General features: G+C 41.0%; 2 protein-coding genes across 6 annotated transcripts in view; one reads left to right on the plus strand and one right to left on the minus strand.

Annotated features, from left to right (window-relative positions):
* Positions 1-10,544, minus strand: part of wdr6 (WD repeat domain 6) — a 26,747-nt gene extending 16,203 nt beyond the window's left edge. For both annotated transcript variants that reach the window (XM_062054449.1, XM_062054448.1), the window contains exons 1-4: positions 10,405-10,544; positions 9,182-9,269; positions 8,693-8,836; positions 1,972-4,435 (exon numbers count right to left, since the gene is read on the minus strand). In XM_062054449.1, the coding sequence (XP_061910433.1) occupies positions 1,972-4,435; positions 8,693-8,836; positions 9,182-9,254 (2,681 nt within the window). In that variant the 5' untranslated portion in view covers positions 9,255-9,269; positions 10,405-10,544. The remainder of the gene's footprint in view (positions 1-1,971; positions 4,436-8,692; positions 8,837-9,181; positions 9,270-10,404) is intronic.
* LOC133654246 (uncharacterized) overlaps positions 10,512-19,072 on the plus strand; it is a 10,698-nt gene continuing 2,137 nt past the window's right edge. Inside the window, exons 1-4 of one of the 4 annotated variants that reach the window (XM_062054450.1) lie at positions 10,512-11,072; positions 15,490-15,545; positions 15,627-15,786; positions 17,735-19,072. The exon at positions 17,735-19,072 is cut by the window's right edge and continues 2,137 nt beyond it. In XM_062054450.1, the coding sequence (XP_061910434.1) occupies positions 10,868-11,072; positions 15,490-15,545; positions 15,627-15,786; positions 17,735-18,078 (765 nt within the window). In that variant the 5' untranslated portion in view covers positions 10,512-10,867 and the 3' untranslated portion in view covers positions 18,079-19,072. The remainder of the gene's footprint in view (positions 11,073-15,489; positions 15,546-15,626; positions 15,787-17,734) is intronic. The other 3 variants (XM_062054452.1, XM_062054451.1, XM_062054453.1) reach the window with 3 other exon arrangements.

The raw sequence follows: 19,072 nt of genomic DNA on the forward strand, positions 1-19,072 counted from the left end.
TTTAGTGCTACCTTATATTTAAGTTTTAAAAAAGTCAGCGTGTCGTATCACTGTTAGTCTGCACCATACTGAAGCAGAATGAGAGACGATAATGTTAACATTGGGGAACATTTATCGAAGAAAATATGGAGAAGCTGCTGACTGTGGGTTTGCCTGAGAAGCAACTCTGTACATTATTATTATTATTAGATTTCATCATACTGTAGTTGTCAGTATTACATGCTATGGTGTTGTAAGATGCCTATGTTACATGTTTAAATTGTGCGGGGCAAACATAAATTAAACTGCTTTTAATTAATTTCGCTGGGAGACATTGATTTACGATACACATATTTTGAGTTAAGAGCTCGTCATTGAACCAATTAAGCTTACGAGTTGACGTACTATTGTATAAGTACTGCGCATTGTCGCTATCAAACAGGCATGTGATTTGACCACAATGAAAAAGACTGAAAAAACTTCCGGGGGTCTGGGGGACGAAGGCCCCCAACCAGGTCCAGGGCGGTGCCCTGGTGGGGGGACAAGGGGGGCAACGCCCTCCGAAGCTCCTGGTTTTTCACCAATTTAACATGCTAAAATTAACAAAGACAGCACCATTTGAAGAAAATATTTTAGTGTTTAAAGACATGAAAACATCATTAATAGAACATACATAACCCAATTATCCTAATGAATCACTGTATATGGTTCAGTCCCAACAGTATTTAGTCACTAATATTTACATCTTGTGTTCATTTCACATCCACAGGTGTCACATTGATCAGTGTTATTATCTACAGTTTATTTACAGTATTACCACATTACTTCAGTTCATGTAATGTAAACATTTCATTCTTTTCGCCAAAATAGGATATACATTTATGAAAATAATTAAACATGTTTAGTATTGTTTACTCATATTTGAAAATAGGAAATAATAATAATGTGAGGACACTGACATATTGCATGAAACAAGTGTGAAAATATTTACCTTCAAGATTGTTACCCCACTGACAATAGTTTCAACAGACTACATAAGAACTTAATATTACAAAATAGTATTATATGCAAATTTATTTCAAATAAATTGTTAACTGGAACCAATAATGCGACTCTTTGAATTTCTGTAATTTCATAATATATTTTCACGTGGCTTTTTATTTTTAGAAAAACCCATTTATATTTCGCTAAACAATAATTGGTTAATATTTAAAACAAACATGCGTATTTCGCAAGCAAATATTTTTTAGCTTACTTCATTTATTAACAACCCTGTCTGCAACTGAAGTGGGTTGTTTGGGTGGATCTTTCCTCTCGATGTAAACAAAGGATGAAGTCCGTAAGGTTTGCTCACTTTCGGTTGACATCCAAAAGTAGCAGCTAGTGAAAAGTTTGTTTTCCTTGCTTCAAGTTGTTTCATATGTTTTTGGCGTTTCGCATGTACTTCCAAAGCCTTGAAACCTTGTGATCCATAGTCAATATTATCATGACACCACGTGCGCAAAACCTTTCCGGGACGATCGATTTTCCGAATAAAATCACCGAACAAAGTCGTAACTTTCTTCTTCCCAACAGTATCAGTGATTTCCCTTTCCATCCAGTCCCATCGGAACTTATTTTTGACATGTTTATCAATTTCTTTTACTCGTAAAGCGTCCTTTCTCTCGAGAACCGACATCGTTTACATATGGAAAATGGCCGTAATAACCATTATGAATGATGACGTTATTAATGTCATCATTCATAACAGATGTCCTGATTGGTCACAAGGAACATATCGACCAATCAACTACGGTGTAATATAAACTACGTCTCCAATCTTGATTTAGGGTCGGAAAAAAAACGGAAAAACGGGAGATCTTTTTTTTTTTTCCCCCCAAGATTAAAAAAGACGGAATTCCGACTTTAGACGGAAAAATCACATGCCTGATCAAATAAACAAATTACAGCCCCTAAAGAGTGACCCCTAAACCTCGTTGATTTCTGACTTGCCTTGTTTCTGGGTCCATTTTCACCATCTTGTGTCTGTTCCGCCTCTTCTCCCAGTGCTCGTCCAATCGGTGACGGGCCACCTGCACCACCTGGCAGGACGGCGACAGAGTCTGCTCGTCCCAGACGAGGTACAGCCGGTAACACTGCATTTGAGCTCGCCCGCTGGCTGACACCAGCAACGCGGTGAGGGACTGCGACTGATCAGCGAGCGCCGCCATGGTGCGGACGCTCGAGATGTGGTCTGTGATAACGGAGAGGACTTTGACGCTGCCGGAGTCGGGGTGCACGGCCAGGACGGTCACGCTGGTGTCCTCGCCGCCCGTCACGATTATCTCCCACTCCTTTACGCTCCCCAGCCTGCAAACGCAACCAATCCCCCTCCCATGGATGCCCTCTCTCAGGCTCCAGCCTTCAGTCCTGGCTGCGACCCAGCTCGGCGGCTCCCCTGGAGGCTCTGAAGCCAGGACCGAGCCCTGCTTGATGAAGACCAGAGCAGCGTACCCGGGCCAGACCTCTTTGCGGGTCGGCCAGACACTCCAGGAGCGATGTCCACCACCGCAAGGCACCGCCAGCAGCCTCTCTCGTTTCACCGGGTCCCAAACCACAAAATGGGAAGCGTGGAAGCCGAAGATGACAAAGCGGGCTTCTCTTCCCTTATCCTCCATCTTCAACTCTCTGCCATCTTCTGGCTTTTCTACCAGACACTCTTGTGTCCTATTTTGGTTTTCACTTTCACTTATGAATTTATCTTCCTCAGCGTTTGTCGGTTTCATAATCAGAACCTTCTCTAACCACTCCATACCTTTGCAGGCTCGTTGGACTCTCAGAACCTGCAGCTGAATACCGACTTGACCACTTCCTTCATGTGCTTCTTGAGGTATTTGTTGCAACCTAAAAACACGCACACAACCATCCCTCCCAGTGCTGTACAGAAGTCCATCATACTCGCACACGGACGTTACTCCTTGTTTACCGTGGACACCAAACAGGCAGCTTAACGCCGTCAAACCTTCGCTTATTATGTCAGTTTTTCCGTCCTGAAACAAAAGCAGGGACCCTCTTCTGTCCCCGCACACCCACAGCGCCCCCTGTGCCTGCGAATGGAGTCGCACTGCGGCCGTCAGCCATCGTTTGGCACATGGCGGTAGCACAAACGAAGGGAGATGATTTACCCCAAGAACCAAAGAACTGTGGTCTCCATTTCTGCTCGTTGTGACATCAACACACCAGCGATAGACGCGTCCCTCGGCCCCGGACGCCAGCAAATACGCGTCTTTATCGCTGGTTTGCCAGGTAAGACTGTGGATCTTGCCTGAACCAGCTTGAAGGAGAACGCCATTCTGAGGTTGAGTGCTCAAAAAGACTGTTAAGGCTCCATTGAGACTGCCGACAGCACATAAATTAACTCTTCTTTTTGAGTCTTTCACCGCAACAGAGATTGTCTCCATCACACAGTAGGATTGAAACTCAGGAGTCCCTCGCCATAGTAACTCCCAGTCGCCATCGCCATACTGATAAACGACTCCTTGGTCAGTACAAACCGCCATCTTACACTTACTCCACTTTGTGTCATCATCCTCGTCCTCGAGAAGACAAACAACTTTAGGTGAACCCTCACCGGAAAACTCCAGATCAGTCGTCTTCTCTGCTTGCAGCATTTCTCCACCGTCAGTTTCCTCCACATTCCACAATCTAACCCCTCCATCCGCTCCCCCAGTCGCCACCCATCTTTCCGCGACGGCCAGCGCCCGAATCCCGCCTGCTCTGTGTCCCTTCAAGGTGCGAACCACTGTCCCGCCTCCAGCCAAGTCCCACACTAAGCAGGCTCCGTCTTCTCCCGCGCTAAACACTCTCCTCGGGGACAGACGCACAGAGAATACCCTTGCCTGGTGTCCAAAAAGGACTCGTAAACAAGTCGCGTTCAGGTCTCCACAGCTCCCTCCTACGCCCCCTAAAGTTCCCACAGCCCACACCCTCACACTGCGGTCATCCGAAGCTGAGGCCAGCCATCCTTTCTCCTGCAGGTAAGAGATGCTGAAGATTACGCCGCTGTGTCCCAGCAGCCGTCTTTCAACTTGACCCTTGTGCTCACTTTCTTGACTGCCAGGCTTCCAGAGAACCAGCTGGTTGAAAACAGTCCCTCCGACCAGGATGGTGTCATGCCAACATGTGTGCACTACGAGCAGGGCAGAGTACAGCAGACAGCTTTCCAGGCAGGAGCACTGAGCCAAGGCACTTCCTGTGTTCATGTCCAGGAGCAGAGCAGCGTTATGGGCCACAGCCACACACAGGAGAGGCTGTTTGCTGTCACATAGCCAGCGGACATCCAGGGCCCAGTCTTGTAGCTCCACGAGGGGGCCCAGTATATCTACGTGTGGTTGCTGCACGGCAGAGACATCCACACAGAGTCTCAGCAGTCGGACAGCTTTCCCACCAAACACAGCGAGGTCAGTGGAGATAAGACCTAGGGTTTGGACACAGAGGCATTTTTGTTGTTATTATTTCTAATCAAATGTATCAGGCATGTGATTTGACCACAATAAAAAAGACTGAAAAAATTTCCGGGGCTCTGGGGGACGAAGGCCCCCAGCCAGGTCCAGGGCGGTGCCCTGGTGGGGGGACAAGCTCCTGGTTTTTCACCAATTTAACATGCTAAAATTAACAAAGACAGCACCATTTAAAGAAAATATTTTAGTGTTTAAAGACATGAAAACATCATTAATAGAACATACATAACCCAAATATCCTAATGAATCACTGTATATGGTTCAGTCCCAACAGTATTTAGTCACTAATATTTACATCTTGTGTTCATTTCACATCCACAGGTGTCACATTGATCAGTGATATTATCTACAGTTTATTTACAGTATTACCACATAATTAGTCATATATTGCATATATGGGGTAAACAAAATTATCAGTAGTGTAACAGGTTTGCCAAGATTTATTATTATACAAATATGTTTTAAAGTTAAGACTATTACATGATATATGCTATCAGAAAGTAGCATTAATTGTAAAATACATAACCACTAATAACAATTCACAGTTTTAATGTATATGCCTAATTGCCTACAAGTTTAGTTATAAATATAACAAAATACCAAATGTAAACATTTCATTCTTTTCACCAAAATAGGATATACATTTATGAAAATAATTAAACATGTTTAGTATTGTTTACTCATATTTGAAAATAGGAAATAATAATAATGTGAGGACACTGACATATTGCATGAAACAAGTGTGAAAATATTTACCTTCAAGATTGTTACACCACTGACAATAGTTTCAACAGACTACATAAGAACTTAATATTACAAAATAGTATTATATGCAAATTTATTTCAAATAAATTGTTAACTGGAATCAATAATGCGACTCTTTGAATTTCTGTAATTTCATAATATATTTTCACGTGGCTTTTTATTTTTTAGAAAAACCCATTTATATTTCTCAAAGCAATAATTGGTTAATATTTAAAACAAACATGCGTATTTCGCAAGCAAATATTTTTTTAGCTTACCTCATTATTAACAACCCTGTCTGCAATCTTTCCTCTCGATGTCTACGGCAGTTGTCGATGTAAACAATGAAGCTAGTGAAAAGTTTGTTTTCCTTGCTTCAAGTTGTTTCATATGTTTTTGGCGTTTCGCGTGTACTTCCAAAGCCTTGAAACCTCGTGATCCATAGTCAATATTATCATGACACCACGTGCACAAAACCTTTCCGGGACGATCAATTTTCCGAATAAAATCACCGAACAAAGTCGTAACTTCCTTCTTCCCAACAGTATCAGTGATTTCCCTTTCCATCCAGTCCCATCGAAACTTATTTTTGACATGTTTATCAATTTCTTTTACTCGTAAAGCGTCCTTTCTCTCGAGAACCGACATCGTTTACATATGGAAAATGGCCGTAATAACCATTATGAATGATGACGTTATTAACCTCATCATTCATAACAGATGTCCTGATTGCTCACAAGGAACATATCGACCAATCAACTACGGCGTAATATAAACTACGTCTCGAATCTTGATTTAGGGTCGGGAAAAAAAACGGAAAAACGGGAGATAATTTTTTTTTTCCCCCCGAGATTAAAAAAGACGGAATTCCGAATTTAGACGGAAAAATCGCATGCCTGATGTATGGATGGATGGATCTTTATTGTCATTGCACAAGTACAAAACCCAAAACCAGTGAAGTTGGCACATTGTATAAATGGTAAATAAAAACAGAATACAATGATGTGCAAATCCTTTTCAACCTATATTCAATTGAATAGACTGCATAGCAAGATACTTAACGTTCGAACTGGTTAACTGTTATTTTTTGCCAATATTAGGTCATTTGATGCCTGCAACATGTTTAAAAAAAAGCTGGCACAAGTGGCAAAAAAGACTAAGAAAGTTGAGGAATGCTCATCAAAAACTTATTTGGAACATCCCACAAGTGAACAGGCTAATTGGGAACAGGTGGGTGCCATGATTGGGTATAAAAGCAGCTTCCGTTCACAAACAAGGGTGGGGCAACAAATGCGTGAGGAACTTGTCGAACAGTTTAATAACAACATTTCTCAACGAGCTATTGCAAGGAATTTAGGGATTTCACCATCTACGGTCTGTAATATCATCAAAGGGTTCAGATAATGTGGAGAGATCACTGCATGTAAGCGGCAATGCCTGTTACTATCCACCCCTCGGGCGGTACTGCATCAAAAACGGACATCAGTGTGTAAAGGATATCATCACTTGGGCTCAGGAGCACTTCAGAAAACCACTGTCAGTAACTACAGTTGGTCGCTACATCTGTAAGTGCAAGTTAAAACTCTCCTATGCAAAGCCAAAACCATTTATCAACAACACCCAGAAACGCGGCCAGCTTCGCTGGGCCTGAACTCATCTAAGATGGACTGATGCAAAGTGGAAAAGTGTTCTGTGGTCTGACGAGTCCACATTTCAATTTGTTTTTGGAAACTGTGGACGTCTTGTCCTCCGGACCAAAGAGGAAAAGAACCATCCGGACTGTAATAGGCGCAAAGTTGAAAAGCCAGCATGTGTGATGGTATGGGGGTGTATTAGTGCCCAAGACATGGGTAACTTACACATCTGTGAAGGCACCATTAATACTGAACGGTACATGCAGGTTTTGGAGCAACATATGTTGCCTTCCAAACAATGTATTTTTAATGAAAATCACTTCATATTCTTTACTACTCACTAATGTTACCATATCTGAGTTATTGTGTAGAAATATGGGGAAACAACTACAAATGTGCGCTTCATTCACTAACGGTGTTACAAAAAAGATCAATTAGAATAGTACATAATGTTGGATATAGAGAACATACAAACACTTTTTTAATGAAATCAAAAATATTGAAATTCAAGGATTTGGTGCATTTTCAAACAGCTAAAATGATGTACAAAGCAAACTATAACCTGCTACCCAAGAATGTACAACAATTCTTCTCAACAAAAGAGGAGAAATATAACCTTAGAGGAAAATCTAATTTAAAACTAGGGATGTCCGATAATATCGGCCTGCCGATATTATCGGCCGATAAATGCGTTAAAATGTAATATCGGAAATTATCGGTATCGTTTTTTTTATTATCTGTATCGTTTTTTTTTTTAAATCAACATAAAAAACACAAGATACACTTACAATTAGTGCACCAACCCAAAAAACCTCCCTCCCCCCATTTCTTTCTGTTATTAATATTCTGGTTCCTACATTATATATCAATATATATCAATACAGTCTGCAAGGGATACAGTCCGTAAGCACACATGATTGTGCGTGCTGCTGGTCCACTAATAGTACTAACCTTTAACAGTTAATTTTACTCATTTTCATTAATTACTAGTTTCTATGTAACTGTTTTTATATTGTTTTACTTTCTTTTTTATTCAAGAAAATGTTTTTAATTTAGTTTTTTTTTTTTTTTTTTTTTTAAAGTACCTTATCTTCACCATACATGGTTGTCCAAATTAGGCATAATAATGTGTTAATTCCACGACTGCATATATCGGTTAATATCGGTATCGGTTGATATCGGTATCTGTAATTAAAGAGTTGGACAATATCGGAATATCGGATATCGGCAAAAAGCCATTATCGGACATCCCTATTTAAAACATTTGTATGCTCGTACAACACTTAAAACCTTTAGCATATCCGTATGTGGAATTAAATTATGGAACGGATTAACCAAAAAAATCAAACAAAGCACAAACATGTACACAGAAGAACAATTATGATGAACATCTTGAACCCTTTTTTTTTATTGAGACAAAGATTATTTATGTATTTAATATTTGTTTACTTACTATGGTATATTATTTGTTTATTATTTATTTGTTCACTGTTCTGTTACAGAGAACAAAGCTATAGGATAAAATTGCTATGGTATGAAAAGGGGTAAGATTAAATAAGCTCTGCTTCTTCCTACTCCTTTTAGGACGTGCTGTAATGAAACAACTGAAAATATGTGATAAATTACATTGTATCGTATGCATGTTGGAAATAAACTGAAACTGAAAAATATGTTTATATTTAAAATTAATACTAACAAATTATAACTAGCAGTATTAATGATATTGCCTAAAGCTCATTTCTACTCAGTGAAATTTAGGTTGATCTGTTTTTTTTGTTTGCACAATTTTGTTTCCTATGATTACAACTGATTGCACCCTAAAAAAAAAAAGCTTACCATTGGTTTCGGTATCAGAGCTTTGTGGCGTTGACGAGATTCGTGGTCTTATCCCGTGGATGCGGTAATGTTGGAGCACAGTCCTTGACATACATGCTTTAGGTTTAGGCTGAAGACTGTATGCCGTCAACACTGGACCCTCACCTGACAACATAAATGACATAGTATTAGGACAAAATGTTGTGGGAACTTTTTTTAATAAGGACACGCAAACTAGGTAATCCACCGACGTCAGACTGCCCAGGTTGCAACCAGTGTTCGCAGACTGAGAGACGAAATTCGCTAGTAAACAAGCCAAAAGCCTGAGCTGTCAGCTCGTTGTCCAGCGCGACTCTTGAGGCGTCAGGAAGTGGAGTTTTTTCCACACTAACAAGCTTCCGTTTCAACTGCACATTATGCACAATCGACAAGAAGCAATTTGTGACCGTTCTGTGTTCTAATGCTATGTTTTTGGTTGAAATTCGCAAAAATAGAACAGCAGAAGCCTACCAGCCAATAGAAGTGAATCCTGAAGGAACTCCAGAGCAGTGACGGGCGCCACGAACGCTGCTGTCTCCATCATCTCAGGGATTGGAGTCTGTCAGACATGACATTATCACGTATATTGTTAAAACATGATGGATGCTGAAATAAAGCAAGTATACACCAGTCGGGTCGTTGCTATTTTAAAAACCAAGGTAATACTCGCTTTTTTAACTAGACAATTGGTTTTAAATGAGATAAAGGTTTTGTAGCTTACACATTACGCGCCTTGTGAGTGTAACAAAAGGTTAAAAGTTCACTATTTACAAACCGTCCACTGAAAAGAACATGTGAGCTTGTTCCGGCTTCCAAAATGATTCCCGGGCGCGGCCACCACTGCTGCTCACTGCTCCCCTCACCTCCTAGTGAGTGATCAAGGGGATGGGTCAAATTTCACCACACCTAATGTGTGTGTGACAATCATTGGTACTTTAACTTTAACGGTGTTTCAACTAGGGCTGCAACTAACAACTAATTTGATAATCGATTAATCTGTCGATTATTACTTCGATTAATCGATTAATAATCGGATAAAAGGGACAAACTACATTTCTACCCTTTCCAGTATTTTATTGGGGAAAAAACAGCATACTGGCACCATACTTATTTTGATTATTGTTTCTCAGCTGTTTGTAAATGTTGCAGTTTATAAATAAAGGTTTATATATAAAAAAAATTAAAATTAATAAATAAATAAAAAAGTAGTCTCTGCGCATGCGCATAGCATAGATCCAACGAATCGATGACTAAATTAATCGCCAACTATTTTTATAATCGATTTTAATCGATTAGTTGTTGCAGCCCTAGTTTCAACCAATCAAACTTCTCAGGTGGCTTTCTAGTTACCGGTTGGGTAAAAATATTTGAACCGCGTTTCTATTGGACAACATTGAGTCACGTGTTCGGAAGTGTTGCTTTTATGTATAAATGGTTAAACAGACATGTGTAAACATGTACAATACGAGTCCAGATGTATCGTTTTAGCATTGAGTAAAAAGATACAGTTCAACAAAACTATTGCCAGTGTTGCTGCAAGACTATGGTAAGTCTACGTATATTGTTAAAACATGATAGATGCTGAAATAAAGCGAGTATACACCAGTAGGGTCGTTGCTATTTTAAACACTAAGGTACTACTCGCTTTTTACTAGAAAATTGGTTTTAAATGAGATAAAGGTTTTGTAGCTTACCCATTACGCGTCGTGTGACTGAAAACAAAAGGTTAAAAAATCACTATTTACAAACGTCCACTGAAAAGAACATGTGAGCTTGTTCCGGCTTCCGGTGTTTCAACCAATCAAACTTCTCAGCTACCAATTGGGTGGAAATATTAGAACCGCGTTTCCATTGGACAACATTGAGTCACGTGTTAGAGTCCAGAAGAGTTGCTTTTACGTATAATTGGGTAACATCGACAAGGCGCGTACAATACGATTCCAAATGTATGGTTTTAGCATACAGTAAAAAGATGCCGTTTATCAAAACTATTGCTGGTGTTACTGCAAGAATATGGTTAGATGTAAAGCTATAATTTTACACAAACAGCTTGTCACAACATCTTCCCACTGTACGTGAACGCACCGTGCTCGCTCTCAGGCGACGCGACGTAAATAGACCGACGAGCTAACCACTGCGAATTTGACGTTTCTGGCCATGCCCGGCAAGTGCAAGTTCCAAGAATCCTGGCTCTCCAAGGAGATCTATAAAGAGTGGCTGCTCAGGGACACCCAGGACATCCACTTCGCCCGATGCAAGGCGTGCTGTAAATCCATTAAACTTCAGACTATGGGCGAGGCTGCCCTCACCAGCCACGCAGGGGGACTTGGCCACAAAGCGGCGGTGCGCAAGCTTGTGGAAGGTAGATGCGCTCCTTTCTATGTCAACACATGATCATCATCACAATGTGTCTCATACGCAGGCCTGGCCCTAACCAATCTGGCCCCCCATCGGCAGTGAAGTGTATATACTCACAAGAAACCGAATAGCTTTGTCTTTGACCTTTTTTTTTTACTTAAAGAAAGCAAATTAACATATTATATGAGAATGTTATGTTATGATTATCTTTAACCGAATCACAGCAGTGCTCAAATTAAAAAACAGCATTCCCTCTCATGTGATATTGCTTAATTAACATTAATGATGTGCACTTTAACAACTAGGCTTACAACTATACCTAGTGGAAAAGTGACTATTACCTGCAGAGCAAACATTAGCTAACCAGAAGGCAATAACAATGTCAACAAAAAACATCTGCTTAAAAGATCTAATACAAATGTCCCTGAGGAATGTAAGGTGGGAGTACTGTAATTACCTAACGTTACATTATTATTTTCCATAACAATTTAGCCCCCTCCACAATATTAACCCGACGTTAAAACAGAACTAGCTATTTATTGATTAGCAATTGCCGAATCATGTAACATTAGCTTAATGCTAAAAAGCCAGGTTACTATCACAGACAAATAATTTCATGTAGGCTAACGTTACCTACCTGCTACCTCTGTCTTTTTCTCGTTTCTCCTCTTCTTTTCTCTTTTTTCTTCCCTGGGCACCTGACAGTTTTGGCCGTTTTGACATATTGTGTTGATTTTTTTGATGTGGTGACGTCCAAAAAGAGTCATGATACGGGAAGGGAGGGGGGAGAGGGGAGGGGGGGGGGGCGCAATGCTGTGACAAATAATATTTCTATTAAATAGGCTTTACTTTGCATTTTAATTAATGTGGGATTATTTTTGGTATTTAGAAATAATAGTACCAACTTTTTTTTTCTTTTTTTTTTCCTCCAACATTTGTGGCACTGGCGTGGCGCCCCCTGTTGGACGGCGCCCTTAGCATTTGCCTATACGGCCTATGCCACGGGCCGGCCCTGCTCATACGTTAGGACTATGTGCATTTTTGAAGACTGAATGTTGTCTTATGGGCGCAGCTACTCATTTCACACCTTTTATTAACGCGCAGGGGCGTATTTAGTCATTCATTCATTTGTACAAAACACATATTTACACACCTATGCTTGAGAAGGAACAGGATGAAGAAAATCTTATATTTCCTGCCCCCTTCAACATAATAAGTAGTTAATGGATAGCCCAGATTCACAAGCATATAGGGCTGTGAATCTTTGGGTGTCCCACGATTCGATTCAATATCGATTCTTGGGGTCACGATTCGATTCAAAATCGATTTTTTTTCCAATTCAACACCAGTGTTTCCCACACATTCATTTATTTGTGGCGGCCCGCCACGAAATAATTACGTCCGCCACAAATTAAAAAATAAAAAATAAAAAATAAAATTGGTTTTGTTTTTTGTCCTGTCCAGCTTCTCAGGCAAATCATATAGTTGATGTAGATGCCCATATAGGCTGTTCAGATTTACTTTACAAAAGAGAAGTGTAGGATACTTCTCTTGTTGCCTTATTTGTATTTGACCACTACTGTTTTCTGTTTATTTGTTACGGACTGTGGCAGGACACCTCTGCCTCTGTTTACTTTATGTTGCTGGTAAATAATATGGTTGTAGTAGTAGGCTAAAGTTAAATTATTTAGTATGCACTAATTAAAGGGGCAGTGCTTTAAGAGACATTTTAGCTTTTATATTGTATAAGATATATTTTTTGTAAGAACCACAATTAATACATTTATTTCAGTGAATAACTTATTGGTCAAATCTGTATATAAATATGTACATAAAGTGTTGTAATTACATTGTAAAATGGATGGATGGATGGATGTTTAAAACAAAACTGTTATTATTAATTAGTAAGTATACATTTTTTGAGCCTTTTTAGAGAAAATATCATTGTAGTAAATTATGCAAATTACTCGATGATGTCATGGTGACCACGCCCATAGCCACGCCCATATCCACGCCCCCACCGCCACAGGTATCTTGGCAGTTTATGGGAAACACTGAACACGATTCAAAAACGATTTTTTTCCCGATTCAAAAGGATTCTCTATTCATTCAATACATCTACCCCAGTCTGCTGACATGCAAGCAGAGTAGTAGATTTTTGGAAAAAGCTTTTATAATTGTAAAGGACAATGTTTTATCAACTGATTGCAATAATGTAAATTTGTTTTAACTATTAAATGAACCAAAAATATGCAATCTACTAATAAAAGTTTCAATCAATCAATCCCTTGAGCGCTATTCCCCGCACCTGCTTTGTGTTAGCAAGCAAGACTATTTAAATTGTTGCTATCCTTCTTTGTGGGGACATTGGTGATTGTCATGTCATGTATGGATGTACTTTGTGGACGCCGTAAGTTTTTGCTGTCGTCCAGCATTTTTTTTTCCTGTTTACTTTGTAGCCAGTTCAGTTTTACTTTCGCTTTGCATAGCCATTGGCTTTTCTTTTTTTAATTTTTGGTTTAAGCATTACATACCTTTTTACCTGCACGCAGCCTCCCGCTGTGGTCTGCATATTGGGATCACAACAAACCATCCTCGTCTCACCCGACACATTTCGACTTTTACAAAGCTTGGTTACCCTGCCGAGTTCAACACAGCACAGACATTAAAGGCCAACTGAAAGCCACTACTACCGACCACACAGTCTGATAGTTTATATATCAATGATGAAATCTTAACATTGCAACACATGCCAATACGGCCGGGTTAGATTAGTAAAGTGCAATTTTAAATTTCCCGCGAAATATTCTGCTGAAAACGTCTCGGTATGATGACGTTTGCGCGTGACGTCACGGATTGTAGCGGACATATTGGGACACCATTGTGGCCAGCTATTAAGTCGTCTGTTTTCATCGCAAAATTCCACAGTATTCTGGACATCTGTGTTGGTGAATCTTTTGCAATTTGTTTAATGAACAATGGAGACAGCAAAGAAGAAAGCTGTAGGCGGGAAGCGGTGTATTAGCGGCCGGCTGCAGCAACACAACCAGGAGGACTTTGAGTTGGATAGCAGACGCGCTACCGTGAGTACGCAGCTTTGGCTTCCAAACATTTGATCGCTTGCCCGTACGTGCGTGCCGCTATGTGCATGTCACGTACGTAACTTTGGGGAAATATATGTGCTGTATGAACTTTACGGAGGTGAACGGTACTTCGGGCTTTGGGATTGAGTGTGTTGTGCGGGTGTTTGAGTTGTATTGGTGGGTTATATGGACGGGAGGGGGGAGGTGTTTGTTATGTGGCGAATTAAATATAAGCCTGGTTGTGTTGTGGCTAATAGAGTATATATATGTCTTGTGTTTATTTACTGTATTAGTCATTCCCAGCTGAATATCAGGTCCCACCCGCCTCTCACAACATCTTCCCTATCTGAATCGCTTCCACTGCCTTCTAATCCTTCACTGTCACTTTCCTCATCCACGAATCTTTCATCCTCGCTCAAATTAATGGGGTAATCGTCGCCTCTCGGTCCGAATCGCTGTCGCTGCTGGTGGCCATGATTGTAAACAATGTGCAGATGTGAGGCGCTCCACAACCTGTGACGTCACGCTACTTCCGGTACAGGCAAGGCTTTTTTATCAGCGACCAAAAGTTGCAAACTTTATCGTCGATGTTCTCTACTAAATCCTTTCAGCAAAAATATGGCAATATCGCGAAATGATCAAGTATGACACTGCTATCCCCGTTTAAATAAGAAAATTTCATTTCAGTAGGCCTTTAAGCAACGGCACTGTCAGAAAAATTGTATGTAAATTATCAAAAAACTTTCCGTTTTACGAGTTCCCAATGAACAGACAAGAGGCTGTCTTTGTTGCACCAAGCAAAGGCTTGGAAAATTCCATTGTGTACGATAGGAGGAGACGGGATGGGGGTTACCTATTGTCAACCAAGACCTGCCCAGGCTGAAGCCAGGACCAGCCCAAGCCCAAGGCATCTTTTGCTTTTGTGTTAATGTGACCGAAAACAATGACTTGTTTACATACTCCCCATTCCTTTAGAAACAGATGTTATGTAAACAGGGAAAATCCAAATAAAAAGAGGTGGCATACAATCTTTCGCCGGAGCGTGGGTGACACTGTAAGAGGTTACAGGTCGACACGTTTCTCCTCAATTGAGCAAAATTGAATTCTGCCTCGGTTTGATTCTTTGCTTCTTGTCTTGTTTAATAGATGTCATCAGTGTTTGAACCTGACAGGCACATTATTTGCATATTAGAATTAAAAATAGTGGTTGAAAAACGCTGTTGTAGTGTTTATAGCCTGTTGAGTGTGTAATGTGTCATACCTGCTTTGGCCACCAGGGGGAGCGCTGCAGCCTCGAAACACATTCACCTGTTTCTTTCTTTTCCTTCCACTGTCAAGCAGGCAACTTGAGGATAGTGAACGTCACCGGGCATATTCATGACGGCGTGAGTCAGGTGACTGCATGAAAATGCATGCGTGTTGACTTTAAGTTGACCTGTGGAGGACAACTAAAGACGTCAGGGTGTCGTCTGCAGGCTGAAGACAACAAGGAGCACGTGGCCGTCTACCGGCAGCATCACAACCTTGACCGAGTCGCAGACAATTTGCACCAGAGCCCCACGGAAAACGCCAGAACTTCCCAGAATGCCGAGCGGCAGGAGGCGTCTTTTCCCACCGCCTATTTCACAGTGACAGGTAAGACACACCAACACAGAGTGCTGCTCGACCACAGTTAGTCGTCATCTAATACACAACTCGCAATTTTTTAATCATTAAATACTTATATAAATATTTTTACATTTGGATGCCCACAGTCTCCTATTAAATAAAATGAAATACCAGGTTAGAAACGATAAGTCACTGCACGTGTGTACATTAGCTCACGGTGTTGCTGTGGTTTAGTTGTGTACGCTCCAGTATCATAGCCACAATTTCCACTTTACCATAGTATTGTTTTCCTGATGCCCTCAGTCTCCTCTAGAATTAAAAAAACATGTCTAGTATATGGCTAGAATTGTCAAAAATAAACACATGCCAATACAAGCTTACCCCTGTTGCTGTGCAATATCATATTCCAGAGTCTCTATTTCGCTGCCCTCAGTCTCCTATTGGATGCAATGCATTTCGTAATGCAAGTTTAGAAATGACAAAAGGGACTCCACATGCTCACGTCGTCTTACAGTGTTGCTGTGGTTTTGTTGTGGACGCCCTTGTATTATACGCCACAATTTCCCTTTGCTGTGGTGCTGCGCTTCTCGCTGCCCTCAATCTCCTCCAGAATAAGAAAATTGGCTTTGAGTATATGGCTAGAATTGTCAAAAATAAACACATGCTAATACAAGCTTACCCCTGTTGCTGTGCAATTTAATATTCCAGAGTCTCTATTTCGCTGCCCTCAGTCTCCTATTGGATGCAATGCATTTCGTAATGCAAGGTTAGAAATGACAAAAGGGACTCCACATGCTCACGTCGTCTTACAGTGTTGCTGTGGTTTTGTTGTGGACGCCCTTGTATTATACGCCACAATTTCACTTTGCTGTGGTGCTGCGCTTCTTGCTGCCCTCAGTCTCCTCCAGAATAAGAAAATTGTCTTTGAGTATATGGCTAAAATTATCAAAAATAAACACATGCTGATACAAGCTTACCCCTGTTGCTGTGCAATATCATATTCCAGAGTCTCTATTTCGCTGCCCTCAGTCTCCTATTGGATGCAATGCATTTCGTAATGCAAGGTTAGAAATGACAAAAGGGACTCCACATGCTCACGTCGTCTTACAGTGTTGCTGTGGTTTTGTTGTGGACGCCCTTGTATTATACGCCACAATTTCACTTTGCTGTGGTGCTGCGCTTCTCGCTGCCCTCAGTCTCCTCCAGAATAAGAAAATTGGCTTTGAGTTTATGGCTAGAAATGACAAAAATAAACACACATGCCAACGTTAGCTTACCCCTTTTGCTGTGCAATATTATATTTCACAATCTACAATTTGTCTCTTAAATAATAAAGTTGGTCTTCTAACATACGGTTAGAAATGATAAAAAGGATCACACATGCCAACATTAGCTTACCCTGTTGCAGTATTTCTTTTTTTCTCCGATTAATTGCTGCCCTCAGTCTCCTGTTAAAAGTCTATAATTTAATACATGGCTTGAAATGCATGCTAATATAAACTAATCCTGTTACTATGCGATTATTATATGCTAGTCCCCACTTTGCCACTTCTTGCCCTCAGTCTCCTCAAGATAAGGTTTGTCTTCTAACATTAGGCTATAAATAACAAAAATTATCCCACACACCAACATTAGTTAGCGGTTGCAGTATTTTACTCTGTCCATCTTATTGCTGCCCTCAGTCTCCTCTCAGATAACATCTATAATCTAATACGTGGCTTGAACTGTAGACTAATACTGTATAAGCTAAACCTGTTACAGCGCCTTAGCTTTGCAGTATTGTATGCGACTCGCCACTTTGGTAATTGCTGCCCTCAGTCTCCTGAAGAATAAAATGGTGTTTTCTGATACAGGTACATGTCTATAGGAATTACAAAAATAAATGCTAACCATAGCTTACCATATTCAACAGTCTACATTGTGCTGCCCCCAGTCTCCTGTTGGATAAAATACATATTGTCATCTCCTTTCCAAGGCACCCCCGGCTTCCTCAGCCAGCGTCTGGTGCCATCGGCGGGCAGCAGGTCACACGGTGCAGAGCGCCACCTCCTGGAGCACCAGAAGAGGGCAGACGCCCTGGAGCAGCAGCAGCAGATGAGGCTGCTGGAGTGGGAGAGCAGGATGAAGGTGCTGGCGTGGGAGCAGGAGCTGGTCAGGCAAAAGACACGAGCCGCTCGCCAAAAGGAGAAAGCCTTCAGGATGAAGAAAAACTACTACAAGGCCAAGCTAAAGAGAATGGGAGAGTATGTGCCGCCATCTTCTCCAGGAAGCAGTGACAATGACAACGTGGAGAGAGGTCCCGATCTAATGAGAGCCTAATTTGGAATCTTAAGACATTTTGGCCCGAACTATTTCCATTTCTGGTTTTGTACTTACTGTAAATGCTTTGTTTATTCAGCAAAGTAGTTTTCCCATTGTTATAAGATGTTGAAAGTTGAAAGAGACCACCCCACTTGCACTTAAAGGCCTACTGAAAGCCACTACTACCGACCACGCAGTCTGATAGTTTATATATCAATGATGAAATCTTAACATTGCAACACATGCCAATACGGCCGGGTTAACTTATAAAGTGACATTTTAAATTTGCCGCTAAACTTCCGGTTCGAAACGCCTCTGAGGATGACGTATGCGCGTGACGTAGCCCGGGGAACACGGGTATGGCTTCCACATTGAAGCCAATACAAAATAGCTGTTTTCATCTCATTCTGGATGTATTCTGGACATCTGTGTTGGTGAATCTGTTGCAATTATGTTCATTGCATTATGGAGAAAGAAGCTGAGCAAGCAAAGAAGAAAGTTATCGGTGCAAAGCGGACGTATTTTGCGAAGGAAGTCAGCAGCAACACAACACAGCCGGTGTTTCATTGTTTACATTCCCGAAAGATGCAGTCAAGATGGAAGAACTCGGATAACAGAGACTCTAACCAGGAGGACTTTTGACTTCGATACACAGACGCCTGTAGAGAACTGGGACAACACAGACTCTTACCAGGATTACTTTGATTTAGATGACAAAGACGCAGACGTGCTACCGTGAGTATGCAGCTTTGGCTTCCAAACATTTGATCGCTTGACCGTATGTGCGCGTCACGTACGTAAATTTGTTTAAGTATATAAGCTTTATGAACCTTGGGTTAGGTGAACGGTCTTTTGGGCTGAGTGATTGTGTGTTGATCAGGTGTTTGAATTGTATTGGCGTGTTCTATGGAGCTAGCAGAGGAGCTAGGAGCTAGCATAACTGAGGTGTTTTTATGCAGGATTAATTTGTGGCATATTAAATATAAGCCTGGTTGTGTTGTGGCTAATAGAG

This window comes from Entelurus aequoreus, linkage group LG07, assembly GCF_033978785.1.
Source record: "Entelurus aequoreus isolate RoL-2023_Sb linkage group LG07, RoL_Eaeq_v1.1, whole genome shotgun sequence".
NCBI lineage: Eukaryota > Metazoa > Chordata > Actinopteri > Syngnathiformes > Syngnathidae > Entelurus > Entelurus aequoreus.